At 41.4% G+C, this 15,778-nt stretch overlaps 1 protein-coding gene across 1 annotated transcript; it reads left to right on the top strand.

The window, feature by feature from the left end:
* Window positions 1-4,809: 4,809 nt before the first annotated feature.
* Window positions 4,810-15,675, top strand: si:ch211-154o6.3 (lissencephaly-1 homolog A). The gene is made up of 13 exons (XM_003450652.5): window positions 4,810-5,242; window positions 9,739-9,857; window positions 10,303-10,532; window positions 10,873-10,996; window positions 11,258-11,379; window positions 11,859-11,945; window positions 12,190-12,279; window positions 12,570-12,658; window positions 13,298-13,520; window positions 13,620-13,742; window positions 14,164-14,329; window positions 15,084-15,172; window positions 15,335-15,675. Exons 1-13 carry the CDS (start codon window positions 5,153-5,155, stop codon window positions 15,439-15,441), a joined length of 1,659 nt encoding a protein of 552 aa, XP_003450700.1. The 5' UTR covers window positions 4,810-5,152; the 3' UTR covers window positions 15,442-15,675.
* Window positions 15,676-15,778: the final 103 nt, after the last annotated feature.

Raw genomic sequence — 15,778 nt, 5'->3', positions numbered from 1 at the left:
TTTACTTGTGGTCAGAAATATAAATGAAGTCAGTACTGTCAGGGGTGTACAACACTCGGCCCGCGGGCCAGAACCGGCCTGCCCAAGGTATTTTTTTGGGGGGGGCGGCACTACACTCAAATGACTTTATTTCATTATTAAACAATATACACACATGATTACTTTACTTTGTCACTCTTCCTGGAGACCATAACTGGTGTCGTGCAAAAAAAGATCTCCTGACAAAAAGTTATTTCTAGTATTTAAACTGATGTAAATGAGTTGTTGGCCTATAATCTGTCAAACACATGTCTTATGAATGATATCAACTCATTTTGAGCCAGGTAGAACATAAGAGATGCCAAAGAGATTTTCATTTATCCTTTGTGTATCCAGGTAAGAGTCACTGACATTAAAAAATGTTTTTTTCAGGAGAGATCTGGCCAAGAGGGCGGCAAACATTTAAACAACTATATTATCACAGTTTTCTAAAGATATTTTGAGTGGCCATAATGAACTGTATTGATTATAATGTATGTACAATAACACAGAGTCATATAGATACTTGCAAAACAAGTAATTTCTTTATTTTATATGTAACCCCTGTGTAAATCCTGTCAACTACAGTCTAATAATACAAATAAATAAATAAAATGAGGGAAGCTCAATGCTGCCACTTCAACAGCCAACACAGCAAATTCAACAACTGGTGCAGATGCTCCAAGATATAATTAACCAAATAATTAACATCTGTGTTGGTTGTTACTACAAGAACTTATTTTCGATGTGGGTATTTAATAAAATACTTATAGTTTTAATAGCATGTCAGTAGAATTCAGCTGAGGTGGCACAGTGACCTTTTTCCCCCAAGGCCTGTCGACAACACCAAACATGTTTGTTCCCAAAAGGTTATTTTTAAAGGTAATGTTCCCAAAAATTATTCTTCCAAATTATTACCTTTCTGAATTATTTATCAATAACATTGTTATAACATTGCTAGAAGCACTAAAAACCTCACATTTAATTATTTGTTCTTATTAATTTCTGTCTCTCTTCCAAAGTGTGTCTTTTGTCCTGTCCTTCCTCTCACTCCCAATCGACCAAGTGCCCCTCCCTGAGCCTGGTCCTGCTATAGATTTCTTCCTGTTAAAAGAGAGTTTTTCCTTCCCACTGTCACCAAGTGCATGCTCAAAGGGCGTCATCTGATTGTTGGGGTTTTCTCTGTATTATTTTAGGGTGTTTACTCAACAGTATAAAGCCCCTTGAGATGACTGCTGATATGGTTTGAAGATATATAAATAAAACAGATTTGATTTGAAGTGTTACCAGAGGGATGTTTCTTAGTAAAAGGTTTATCAACAACCAACTGATTTTTTGTTGCAAGAGGTCTGGTACACCTGGATACTCCCTCAGTATTAACAGAGCTTTAAAGAAATGTGTGGCTATTCAAGCAATCTTAACAGCTCAGTTTTGAGAAACGGTGTTAGTACAGATCGCCTGTGTATTGCAGGACTAACAGAGATGGAAAGATGGTGATTCACTCTCACATTCATTCCTAAGGCCAATTTAGAATCACTAATTAACCTGGAGAGAACCTGCATAGGTACGGACTGATCATGCAAGCGCCAAGATCCCAGCAGACCAGCAGGTTTGAGCTTCTTGACTTGAAGCAAGAAGCTCAAACCTATTACCATGTGCACTAATGTGTAGCTACTTTTGGCTACTCCTTTATTCACAAAGGGTCGCCACAGTAGGTAGCTCCACATGTTTCATCTGGCAGATTATTTTTTACACCTTTCAATACACAATCCCAAAGAGATTTGTGTCTCCTGGACTGAAACCAGGAATGTTTCACTCATTAGACGAATGTGTAAGCAACTACACCATTGAACTGCCTGTGTATTATACAATATATTGCTAGAATAAGAAAAAAAAGCAGTAATCTGTGCACCAAAAGTGGTCAGGGCTCATTGACTAAGGACCATGAATGCAATCACCAGATGAAATCTAACCAGCCCATTTCAAGAGTTTAAGAATAACTAGCTATAATCTGTTGCCCCAATGCATCCTCAAAATGTTACAGAGGAAATGCCCTCAGTAAATATACAAAATCTGTCACTTTAAGCCTCTGTAACATCCTGAAAACAGCTTAAGTTGCATTGACAGTATTTTTTTATTTACTGTTACCATGCAACACTGGGTAAGATTCCCTATAAATAAAATTAGACCCCAGTTAGCAGTGAACAATCCAACAACTTTGCCAAATGTTCTTCTCTAAAACATTCCCACAGACATAATTACAACCTGTAGGAGGAAAAAAAGTCAGCAAAGTTCAAAGAGTATTTGTTTCAGTAGTAAATAATTGTGTAAGTAATTTATAATCATGCAGACAGGAACATGTTATCTTAGAGAAAATTAGTATATCGCATACTGATTTTATAAGTGTGACTTATAAATCAATTCTAATGTTTAGCGGGGCTAAAATAACATTCATAAATTTCTTGTTTTGTCCAATTAATATTTCCAAACCCAACTATATTCCATTAAATTTCAAAAGTCTGACAGAAAGTCTGACTTGAAAAAAGCCTTATACTGTTAGACTTTGGTGAATATTAGAACTTTTAATGAGTATGTCCCAGCTGTCACTCTGTAAAATAGAAAAAAACTGAACAGGTAAGACAGGTAGACGGTGAGCCACAAACACCGGCGCCATCTTGGTAGAAATAAATACATGTGTAACTATAGACATGTAACAAACTTTAAAATGCTGCTCATTCCCATGAAAATACTGTGAATAAAACTGTTTTTAAAAACAGCCTTTAGTTTTTAGTTCAAATAATTTTTCATTAAAGTCCCAGCATTATTGCTTTAAAAGTTCATTTCCAAACTAACTTGTCTTTTTCTAAATGCCCATTTGTTCACTTAATGTTTCCCCCTTAATTTACTCTCTTACTTGACCCATTTTATGTTGCAAATATTTTAATGAATCTTCTGTACTTGACCTCCTCCAGTTTTTAGTGGATACAGCAGAGGTCCATGCAGCAGGGGTCCAACTTGGACTGGACATACCATCTAACTTGGTCCAACTTGGACAGGCCCAGTGGCCCATAATGGTTATGGGCCACTGGGCCTCTGGATTACTGATTTGCCCCACTGGCCCCTATTTCTGTTTTAGGTCCGTGGGATTTGGAGGCAAAAATAGAACCAGGAAGACTATAATTTGCCAGCTTCTGCAGGCCAACCAATGCCACCTGTTATCATTGTGCTCATTAAGACATTGCAGCTCCCTGTAATAATACGAGAACAGTAAAGATCCTTCCTATGCTTAAAGAACTTTCATAGTTTTTGGATAAATGCATAGACTTCTTAAAAGTTTCGTGATTTTAAAAAAGTGAATATCTGGTAAAATTTGCAACCAATATGATGCTCACTGGAAATGTTTTTTACCTTCTTTCCTACCTTTATAGTCATCTTGTAACTCACCTTATAACACTGATATTGGATCACGAGGAGGACCATAAATGAAGACTTTTTACATCACAGAATGAAAATGGAAAAGTCCTTTAACAAAGTGAACACCATACAACAAAGGTGTCAAAGCCATTTTAGCGCGTAGGCCACATAAAGTTGCAATGGTTTGAACTTAAGCAGAACCACTAAACCATTTTAACAATAATAAGTTTTTCTTTGAATGCAAAAAAGGAAAAATGTTTTTCTTGTTTAGTATCTATAAAACTAATATGTGAGCACAGGTGAAATATGCACACGAGTAGTCTGCTGGAGGTCATTCTGTAGGGCTCTGTCAGTGCTCCTCCTGCTCCTCTTCACATGAAGGAGCAGATACCAGACCTGCTGGGTTAATGCCCTTCTATGGTTTTATGGCTTCTACCACTCTTGAGTCTGTGAGGAGGAGGTTGAGTACCTCTGCAACCTGAATGGGCTGCAGATATTGTCTCATGCATTAGTGACACACTAGGAAAAAGCAAAATAGAAAAATAAAGAAAAATAGTACACAAACTGAAGGAGAAAGGAGTGATCTATGGTCACCACATGAGAAATAAGTCTGTTGTGGGCAGTGCTGTGCTGTGCTGTGCTGTAGTGTGCTGGAGCAGCAGACTGTGGGAAGTGGATAACAACAGAGTGAATAAACTAATTTGCGAGGCCAGTAATGTTGTGTGTGCGAAGCCTGATTCTCTGACAGAGGTGTCAGAAAGGAGGATAGAATCTAACTTATGGTCAATATTGCACAATCCGTCACACTGTCTTCCTGTTATGTTGGAGCATGTTCAGGAAATACTCATTCAACCACATGCACTACAGAATGCTACAGGAAATCATTCCTACCTCTGGCCATCTTTACAACTTTTCCTCATCATAAATGGACCGTTTTCACTTGCAATATCCTGTCTATACTCTGCATAGCATCATTTCAACTTTAGAATATTAAAATGAATATTGCACTTATTTTTACTTATTTTTTATAGCGAGTTAACTTTTTTAATCCTTCATATTTATATTTAAAGTGACGACTGGTAACAAAACAATTTTCCACTGGGATTAATAAAGCATTTGGATAAAATGCATGCCCTTTTGGGGGGAGGGCTGTTTGTTGTTGCCTCTCCACTACACATGTTGTTACTTTCATGAATAATGAAGTTTAACTGACTTTGTGTTTCCTTAAAATTTTTATTTATTTATTTATTTAACCAGTTCTTTTCACTCGTCGGACGCTCAGAAATACAAGCTCTAGGGAGTACATTTGAATGCAGCACAGTTTTACCGCTCTGTCCTCCGGTTGTCATGGTGACCTTCAGGGCCTGGATTTTGAAGAAGATCCTCACACAATTATATCATTTCGTGTATGTGAAATCGTACATACACATTACAGTGTTTTTAAGTAAGAACACGGTGTACTTTTATTATTTATTAACGGGATTTAGAGCCTCTTTCTGAACGGGCCACATGATGGCGCTGTAAGGACAGTAATACACCTCTAACGTATCGTCAACATCCGGCGACACGTCTCTGAGACACCCTGCTAAGCCTCTCGATGCATCTTTATTTATTTAAACCGCTTCAGACGCTTTATTTAAAGGAAATACTGTTTGTTTGACGCTTTTTTGCAACTTGAAAGCCAGTTTTAAAGTGTAGCTAACCGGGTTAGACAACGCCAATGGGGGAGGTGAGGAAGCTGCAGAAGAAGTTGAGACAGATTGAAAATCTGGAAATAAAAATCAATCTCACCCCAGAGGAAAGATTCAAGGTACAGAAACACTTCATTCGCCTTTCCCTCTTCATTACATCTCCGTCTAGCCTGTGTGTAAATCCTGAATAAATTTCCCTCAGGTGAAGCACGAGGTAATACCCGCAAGAGCAGCACAGACACACATTTAGCCTAAATTAAGAACATCAGATAGATATCGACTTGCTGACAGTCACTACAACAAAGCTGTCTATGCAATAGACCAAACAGTCAGTGTAAGCATTAGAGGTTTGCCACGCATTACAAGTCAGCTGCAAAAAGGTGTGAATTAAGGCTTCTTAAAACTAACAGTGTTGGCAACGTAAAGCCATGATTAACATGCATTAATAATAACCGTGCAATGAATAATTTGACAGTTTTCGCCCCAGGAACGCCAGAAGATCACAGGTTGAGCCGACTGCATCTGGAAAATATAATAATTAGAAACTTCAGAAAAGCCTCTGCGTATTAAAGACCAGAATGTGAATGCAATAAGAGAGTGGCCGAGCCCCACAGCAGTGATTTCCATGTACTTGGTTCTGGCAGCAGGACTGTAAATGCACGCATGCATGGCGTGACACACATTTACTGCTGAAAAGCATTTGGCAGCGTTTTTCCCAAACATTTTGTGCATAAACAATGCAAGCCAAAATTTCAATTTCAAGACACACCTGTAGTCATAGTTGTGGAAAATAGCCTGCACATCATCTGAAATAGGATCGTTCTTCTTTTAATTATATATTCTCAGATGAAGGCCCATGTAAAGGATCTGGATGGAGCTTTAAACCTACAGTTTAGCTGGTTCCCTCAGTCTGATGAAGCCATGAAAAGTTTTTACCTTCTTACTATATAAGCATTTTATGCAGGGCCTCAGGTGGGCTGAAATTTGGAGCTTTTTCTTTTTTTATATATAAACTATCTCTATCTAAAACTATATATATTATAACATATATAAAACTCCAGGTGTCAAAGCCAAACTTTGTACATCATAGTTTCAATTGCATTGGACCAGTTTAATCTCTGTGACATGGAGTAACACAAACAAGCAATGGCATCCTTCATGTTTGATTTGTTATCTCATCATTCACTGGAGAAAACATCAAACACTGCATGCTGGGTAAACCTTCAAGGGTCATATCAACATGTGGGATAGATGGCCAGTCAAAGCACGTGAAAGCTGTAATATTTACCTGCGTTTATATACCAGGTTCATCTCTCCTCTGTGCCAAAGGCATTTTCTAATACAGTCACATTTCAGCACTTACGAATGCAGCGTTTGGCTGTGAAATGAAGAAACAACATTGGTACTGACATGTTCTGTATAATCAGATTCTGTATAATTTCTTGGCTTAAACCTGGCCTTTATGGTGTAACTATGCATATTTCCAGCTGTAGTTAGGGTAAAAAGTCTTTGTTACCTTACATAACAGAAGTTTATGCATATCTGTCCATTTAAGAAACGAAAATGGATGTTAAACTGAAATAAATGAGCCCCACTTATGTAAAATACTGGTTATAATATTTTGTTGCCAGAATTATGTATATGCAGTAAAACCCTCTGTAACAGTTTGGAAAGATATCACAAAGAGGATCCTGAATATATCTATTCTGAAAATGAAGTAGGACCTGAATCACAGACGATCAGAGGATGATCTGAAGTGAACCAGCAGATTAGGACACGACAAGTATCACAGCAACTGGATGCTTCCCGCCAGAGTTTGTCGACTTTTTTGTTTTTAATTCAATTTTGTTTCAAAGAGTGATTTAGCTTGTATCTGTTTAGTTCTTTTTTTAGTTTCACTGTTAGTATAATGACCTTGCTTTCCTCTAAAGTTTAATAAAGTGAGTGAAAGGGACACGCCATCTTATGCCAAAAGAAAAATGGCACTAGATTAGCAGGGAATGAGGCAACGAAATGCAACAGGATCAACCACTGACATATTTGATGGTATCACTGAGCAAACTCAAATGATAAAGTCTAAAAAATCAGCTGATTATGAGGAGGTCAGTCGGGAGCATTTACACTTTATGTCATAAAAAACTAACCAAAACATAAAGGTAATGTGAAACGGTGACAGTAACAAATATATTGTGCAAATTAAATCAGTCCTTACTTATTTATAATGGATCGTCTCTCTATTGCAATGTGATGAAGCGACCTGACGGTGGACTTCTGCAGACTTGGGCGACCCACAAGATGTTGAAAAACATAAAAAAGTAGCAACATTTTCACTGTAGTGTTGTTAAAATGCAGTTATATTCAGAGTTTTTCGTTTTGCAGCCTTTGCTTCACAGTGTAGTGGTTTACACACTCGCCTAACAAGTGAAAGATCCTCAATTTGATCCCAGGAGGAGAAACCAATCCCCTGGGGGTTACGTCAGCAAAAGCAGCCAGCATAAACAAAACATCTGCAAAGCCACCTGCCGTGGCGACCCCTTGTGAATAAGGAAGCAGCTGAAAGTGGCTTTATTGTCTCCTTTACTTAATGTGATAAAAGTTTAGATTAAAAAAAATACAGGTATAAAATAGAAACGTCACACCGACAAATAAGGGAAGATGATATCAACTTTATGTGCAGGAAAAGATCAGAACAGGTACAATTTCAAATCAATTATACTGCAAATTTAGGACTAAATACACGTGCTACTTCCACAGTCTTTTAAAAAAATAGCTTAAAAATTCCCATACTAACCAGTTCAAACATCTCAGCTTGTTCCATAGGAGAAACCAGGAAGAGGAGCAGGTGCGTCTGACTTTATTTCGACTCTGCAAGCAAACATTCGTGGTTTAAACACGTGTATTTAAACCAATTAGAGGAAGGAACCAGGCCAAGGAGAGATTCATTTATAAAAGCCTGCTTTAGTCTTTGGACATATACAGCTGGCTTCTTATCACTTTAGAGAACAGTGTTATGTGCAGTTTTCACAGCTAGTAATAAAAGGTAGGCACAATGGTTTAGAGTATCCAACGTAGTGGGATTCTTTCATAAAGAGCAGATCACTATAATCCAATAAAGGTGAAAAATGAAGTGTTACTTTGCCGTGTGGGAGAAGAAACTTAATTTTGATGTGCTTTCCTTGAGCATTACCATTTATTTCTCTACTTCGCTACATTTTAGAGCAGCGGTGTCAAACTCATTTAAGTTCACAGGCCACTAGGAGCCTAGTTTGATCTCAGGTGGGCCCTACCAGTGAAAACACTTCATAGTAATCATGTAATAAAAGCAGACTTTTAAATTCTTCTTTTTTCTTATACAATGTGAAGATCGACTTTCTGAATGCGTTTAACAAGCCTCTCATTCACAAAACAGATGAAGTGCAACCTGAGATGTTTTAGAAAAATAAGTGCAGTTTTTCCACATTCTGTTATTACAAAGAAACTTGTAACATTGTGATCATGGATCTTCATTCCAAAACATACTTCACCGTAACACGCCACAGGGAATGTCTTTGTTTATAAGAAGCCTGTGAAAATGAGAAGACTGGATCATGTCATGATCTTAGAGGTCTGAATCATTAACCACTTACAAAACAATTTTTATCCAACAAAATACAGTCTTCTACTTCTTCTTGTTTTGGTTGTTCCCTTTAGGATTTGCCACAGTAGATCATCTTCCTCCCACCTACCCTTAGTATCCTCTTCTCTCACATCAGCCCTCTGCATGTCCTCCTTCACTACACACAACTCCACATTCAGCATCCTTTGTCCAGTATCTCCACTATCCCTCCCCTGCACAATTCCAAACCCTCTCTGCCTCGATACTCATTTGAGCTGTCTTTCTGATGTACTCATTCCTAATCTTATCCAATTTATATATATGTGCAGGCCACAATAAGTGGTCCAGTTGTGGCCTAGAGAGGCTGCATGTTTGATACCCCTGTTTTAGAGTGAAACGTTGTGCCTTTTCTTTAAATAATTGATCTGACAGATATATTTGCTGGTTACATTTTTATTTAGAAAAGTAGACGGCAGTCTTAACTAGTCTAAAGTGTGGCCAGCTAGATTAAAGTGGCACTTCCACAGCTGTTGATCAAATATTACGATTATACAGCAACAAGTTATTGTTCTGTTTTAAGAATACATTTCCCACAATGCAAAAGTGTGTTAGATGCACTGCGCCTTGGAGATTTCCAAATGCCTGAACCAATGTTTTAAAAATCTGTATTCCGCAACCTCCTGCTGGTAAAAACCACGATGATTTCGGTGGCATCGAAGCTCCACCGAGAGCCACAAAAGATATAAACACTGATTTTCACAGGCAGATTAAAACACTGACAAGTAAAAACTGGGGGAGTGCTCCTTTAACCGAGGAACCAGCCACCTAATCTAAAATTGACACGCTTGATTCACTCATTCATGCATATTTCAAAGCTCACAATCTGACAGGAGTATGGTGAATGTTGCGGGCTGCAGTCTAATAAATCGAGACAGGCCGGGTATGTTGGTTGTGCATATAAACAACTTGTGGATTTAGCAGCTTGGTTTACAACCAATCTCGTGCCTCTTCCCTTCTCAGATCTCCAGGAAGGCGGAGCTTCGTTCCAGATTGGCTGAGCTTCAGCTGCAGCTTTCTGGCCCGCAGCAAACTCTTGGGATTGTGGGAGACGGAAAAAAGGAGAAGATGAAAAGACAAGTGTAAGGAAGTGAGGGAGAGGTACCAGCCACGGGTGGGGGGGCAGATGAAGAGAAACATAATTCTTCAAAAGCAACAACATTCACTTTGAAGCCTTTGATCTGTTTTGTATGTCTATCCAAACATATTGCAGGTCAAATACTGTCATGCTTTAGGAAATTTGGAACTTTCTACTGCTCGTCATGTGTAAACATCATTCAGGGATCACGTTGTCCTTATCAGAGCCCCTAAGGAGTGAAATCCGCATGTGTGGACATTAACATAAAACTGAATGAAATACGCTGATTTGCTCCTGGCAGGCAGACTAGGAGCTCTTAAAGGAGTATTATTTTAGTTTGTATGACACTTGGAGATCCTCCACAGGTATCCTCACTGTCACCAAGCTGTGACTGTGTGCAGTTTGCATCTTGATTATATATTCAGCACCTGCTTTCTGCACTGGCACAGGGAGGATGTCCCTGAGGCCCTTCCATCACAGACGCCTCCAGCCTCCAAGATCCTTAAGGGAGAAGAGGAGTCCAGAGCTCAAGCAGCGCCAGCCCCGGCTGCCAGGCAGAGGAAGGCGGAGATGGGCAGAGAGCAGGAAAGGACAGCGGCGGCCAAGGTGTCAGATAACTGTCAGGACGTGTCAGGCGACTGCGCGGGCTCTGACGAGGAGCGGCTACTACGGCAGGAAGGTGGGATAATTAAGAAAAGTGGCTGAAGAGATTGCCTTTACGATTTGTCACCGGCAGTTAAAAGCACAAAGCGGCGCCTTAATTTGTGATTAACATCTAAAATCAGATTATTCTTCTTTGCCCCGAAGGAGTCCTAACAAGCTCACGAGGCTGCCAGTTTTAAAACCAACTGGCTGCATATGCTCCCCTGAAGACAGGGCCCACGTTTTGCATCCTTGGAGCTAATTTAGCCCCACGCTTTGCAGTGGCAGACTAATCCATATTGAAGAAGTGTGTAGATTAACGAGCCAGGGTGCTGATGAGTCAACACTGCTAATTGCACAAATCATTTCTTTTACAGAAGCTGAATTTACATCCCTCAAAGCGTCGTGGGAGAAGGCGAAGTTTCGCTTGAGGCTGTTGCAGGGTCACAGTGACATAGTCACCTGCGTGGTTGCTGTTGACAACCTGGTGGTTTCTGGGAGGTAAAGCAGGAAAAGAAGACTCGATTTGCATAATGGATATGCAAAGTGAACATTTCACCTAATTTATCACTTAATAGGCTCTTGCTCTCTCCCTCGCTGTCTGACATATATTTGGTTTTCTTCCTCCGCCTGATCACTCGGCGCAAATCTCTTGCGGTTTATGTGGAACGCCTTTTAACTTTGCTTGTTTTCTCCCCCCTCTCTCTTTCCATCCTCCTGGGCCCTCCCTTTCTCTTCCCGTCCGTCATTCTTACTCTTAAGTCGAGATACGACAGTGAAGGTGTGGCACGTTCCCACTGCAACAGAGCACAAGAACTTAGGAGGTCACACCGGCGGGGTCACCTGTCTGGCAGCACCTCCCCCTGAGTATTGCAAGAGGCTGGGTGAGGAAACACACACACACACACATCCTAACATGTGGGCCGAGCAGAGCTGAGTAATGCCTCTGTCCTGCGGTTTGGTAATTATAGGAGCAGTTCATCAGATCAGCCCAGAGAGATGTAACCACAGTGGACACTTTAGAGAGTTCACTGTCTGTCTGAAGCAGGCAGCCTTCCATCATTTGCAGTCCAACACGTCTCCAGCTCTCCTCCTACATCCCCTCCCCACCTGCTTCCTCAACTTAAAATACCAAGTGTAGAAGTGCACTGATGACGCAGCTCAGTCGAACCATAGTCTCTCTTACTAATTACATGGTTCCTTTTTAGTCATTTTCAGTCTTTGTCTTGCGGTCTCCTCTTTTTTATTTTGTGCATCATCACTTATTTACAGCTTTTTGCCAGCGTAATCTCTTTTCTCTTTCCGTCTCCCCTCCTCTGTCCCCATTCTGCTCTTTGTTTTTCTGCGCGTACCCCCTCGCCAGCCTGGTCCCTGTCTTTGTCCGACAAAGAGAGGTTTATCTTGAGTGGCTCAGTGGACTGCTATGTGAAGATCTGGGCCCTGAGTATTGGTAGGCTTAACCACACAAACACACACACACACACAGCGACATAGAGTGACATATTTGTGTGCGTGTGTATATATACACACACACGTATATATATATATATATATATATATATATATACATATATATAGGTAGATGGAGCCTGAGGGTTGTGTGTGGGAAATGTGTGCATCGTAATCAATGTTTGCCTGTGTGACTGATGGCCTGCGCCCTGTCAGTTAAATTAGATTTTTACTGTTTCCTTCAGGGCAGTGTGTTAAGTCTATCTACACATTCAACGCTGTGACCGCGCTCTGCTTTGTGCCGGAGGAGGATGGCTACATCATCACTGGATCAGGTGTGTTTTCCTGAGGACAGTAGGTGTTGGTGACATATCTATTTTTGTGCATGTATGTGCCCATTTTTGTTGTTGTTGTTGTTTATGGGACTAATATGCATGCAGAGTCTGACAATGTGGCATCATCTGCCAGTGAGTTAGGGAGAGCAGCTCAGAGTTATCGAGCTGAATCACAGAGATGGAGGCACACAGTTTAGGCAGCCAGGCTCAGGTGGGTCAACCGTAACCCACAATAATGACTGCCAGTCGCCTGTCAGCGTGTATTAACCTCACACTCTGTCACCCCGCAGACGGGGGGAAAGTTCAAGCCTGGAGCTGGGACACTTTCCAAAACTGCCAGTCAGTCAATGCTCACCAGGAAGCCGTCACCTCCATCCAGGTGGGTGGGTCACTCACCTGCTGACCATCACGCTCTCTTCACACGGAGGATGCTCAAGCTGTTTTCATTTTCAGCCTATTTTTAACTTGAAGAGTTTTTTTGTTTCCCTTCTGTGGCTGTCTAACGTAGTTTTTCAAACTCTTGATTAGTAATTTGTGAAAAAGCCTCTTCCCCCGGAAATCAAATGGCTATATTTCTTCACATCATCCTCACGCAAGCTTTCCTTGTTTATTGCTTTCAAATGGAAATCAAAGATATTTGTTAAGATGTAAGCTGTGGAGCTCGTCCAATTTTAGAGCATACTGTATATATTTTGAGCGAAAAAAGGCTTTTTTATGAATATTGAAACCCAGAGCTGGATATGCACATTTTTTTTTCAATTTGCAATCATCATAATATGCCTGAAGCATTAAAGCGTAGCACATCATTGTCATCCTCTTTGTTGTTTATCATGCAAAACGCAAAATCCATTTATAACCAGCAGCAGAAGCGAAGAGACATTTTAAAACTGTTCACACACTTCTCTTGCATTTGCACTAACATGCATACACTCACTCTAAGACACGTGTACACAGACACACACACACAGGGTAAAGACTTAAATCACCATGACAACTGTGTCTCTTGTGCCCTCCGCAGTCTCAGGGTCCGCTGGTGTTCAGCGGCTCGGCTGAGGGAGGGTTGTCTGTGTGGGAGAACCGGGGTTCGGATAGAGACCCCCTGAGGCTGCTGCACCACTGGAACAGCCAGGTGACAGGTTGCGGAGGGGGGGCGTGCGGGCGTCTAACCCTCAGCCCACGGGGAGACAGAGTGTTCCTGGCTTATGGTCGAGCCTGGCTCAAGATCCTGCACTGGAGGACCGGTAAGCTGTGTGTGTGTCAGAGAGAAAGATCCAAAAAGGAAGGCAGATTTAGTGAAATCTGCATAATCCTTCCACCTAACATCTGTCCAATTATCACAGGAACGATGACCAGACTGACCAATCACAGCAGTATCACCGGAGTAACAGATTGTATTCACCAGACGGGAGGCCTCCTAATTGGATCCTGCTACGATCTGGCGAATGGAGAGAGCAGGCTAAATTGTGAGTCCCACATCCCTCTTTTTTACCATTGCAGGTGCTGTTGCAGAGCCCGCACTGCTTTGGTATCTTCAGAGAACCAGACCATTTTTTGGCACCTTTGAAAACCAATAATTATGCAGTGTTGCTAACAGAAGCTGGGATAATTACCGTGGGAAGGAGATCATTGTGGACAGAGTCCGGGGGCTGCATCCCGCAGCAATTCCAGCTTTGAGGCCAGCAGATTGGTGATGGTGTGTTTATGCCAGCTATTCTTTAGGGGAGGGGAAATATGTGGAACTGGTTCTAGATTGGGGACCAGTGCCGCATTGCTGGAAAACGAGCAAACCAATTTCAATTTACCAAGAATGTAATAATGCAATTTTACCCACTTTGTGTTCCTCCGTTGACCTCCGGTCCCATCATGTCTCTCTCCTCTCTCTAGTGTTCTCTCTGCCTCAGTGTCGGTACCTGGCCTCTCTGACCTGGCCTGACGCTCCCAGAATCATCTGCTTTGCGGCGTGGACCACTGGGAGCGGAGACCACCGATGGGTCACCGGAGGTCAAGACCTCATCGTTTGGGAGCAGCTCCCGAGTTCCGGGAGGCAAAGGTGGGAGCAATACTTGTCAACACCACTGGCTTAAAAAGATTATAGATCCAAGCTGCTCAATTATCTTCCTTATTTGAATATTCATTGTTTGTTCTGAGGTCAGCTGCACTGTTAATTCTAAAGCTATAATTGGATTTAATGCGCTAATGGGTTTAATTGATTTTGACACACACATTTATCTTGATATGCTTTTGGTTCAGAGGGTGTTAAATCTAAGGCGAATATAAGGGGCTAGAACCAGCCTGCCAGAGGGCCCAATCTGGTCCACTGGACGGCTTTGCAAAGAAAAGTCATGAATGCTTCCAATTTTTTGACGAAATCTCGGTGCAGTGGTACCAGCTTGACGGTACCGGGAGTAAAAATCTGTGAAAAGTTGAAAGTATTTCCAGGACACACCGAGTTTGAGGACTCATTAATCAGAACATACTGTGGTTGTTCAGTTGTGATTTACTCCACATATGAAGGTTTTGTGCCTTTGTAGATCAGCTGTGTAAATTGTAATGCACATCTAATGAGAGTAGATTGAGTGAACATGCAAAATTGAGACGTATTTCTACAGCTGCACCTTTTTCCTCAGACATCTCAGGCTGTTTTTCATCTGTTTTCTAAATGCGAGTGTTGCCAGAGCGTGATCTATAGGTTGGTATGCAGTAGTTTTACTGTTTGGTCCACTTGAGATGAAATTGGGCTCTTCTGTGAACTATAACGAGTTCAAAACGCTTGCTTTATTTAATTGCGGGTGTAAATGTTACAGGGGTGATGTCACAGCAAGGATAGACAGTCTAATGGATTCCTGTTTACTGGAGTCAGAGGGAGACACTGAAGATGACGAGGAGACTGATGGTACACACACACACACACTGCAATTTCACACACATTCACATCTTCATTTGCTGCCTCACACGTTTAATGAGCAACCGTGGAATTGCCGAAATGAATACGGTCGTGTTAATTTTAGATGATGCTTGTCGTGAAAAATCGTTATGACCCCCTCGTCTAATTTAGATTACGAGGATAACGACGAAGGCGGCGATGAAGGAAAAGACAGCCGGTCCGCCGCCGCGGAGGAGGACGCAGGGTCCGGCTCGTGGCTCCGCTGCGCTCTCCAGTGAGCGCCGCTTTCTCCTGCCGAGAACACCGCGGCCTGCAGCCATGAAGAGGAAATGAGAGGGTGGGAGCGAAGTGACAGCGAGGGAGGGTGCAGGGGTGTGAAGTGTGACAGACCGAGTATCAGTGTTGGAAGGAGAAAGTGAGCGAGTGTGCGTGTGAGCGCGATAAGCAGATTGTTTTCTGTGTAAATATTATTTTCACATACAATAAAGCTGTCACACTGTGACTCTCACCAACAAATTTGCATCTCTTTTTTTCTCTTTTTGTATTTCCATCTGACCCCGTCTCCTCTGGAAACACCAGTTCCTTAGCCTCCTCTGCCGGCGTAAATGAATGTAA

The sequence above is a fragment of the Oreochromis niloticus genome, linkage group LG11, assembly GCF_001858045.2.
Source record: "Oreochromis niloticus isolate F11D_XX linkage group LG11, O_niloticus_UMD_NMBU, whole genome shotgun sequence".
NCBI classification, from domain to species: Eukaryota; Metazoa; Chordata; class Actinopteri; order Cichliformes; family Cichlidae; genus Oreochromis; species Oreochromis niloticus.
The sequence above is the reverse complement of the archived record's forward strand: the minus strand, read 5'-3'. Positions and strand labels throughout refer to the sequence as shown.

Excerpts from the sequence above, each read along its gene's own strand:
- si:ch211-154o6.3 (XM_003450652.5), top strand. The coding sequence starts at position 5,153 with ATGGGGGAGGTGAGGAAGCTGCAGAAGAAGTTGAGACAGATTGAAAAT. Across the intron at positions 10,533-10,872 it reads GCGGCTACTACGGCAGGAAG|AAGCTGAATTTACATCCCTC; the intron begins GTGGGATAATTA and ends TTTCTTTTACAG. Across the intron at positions 12,280-12,569 it reads CTACATCATCACTGGATCAG|ACGGGGGGAAAGTTCAAGCC; the intron begins GTGTGTTTTCCT and ends GTCACCCCGCAG.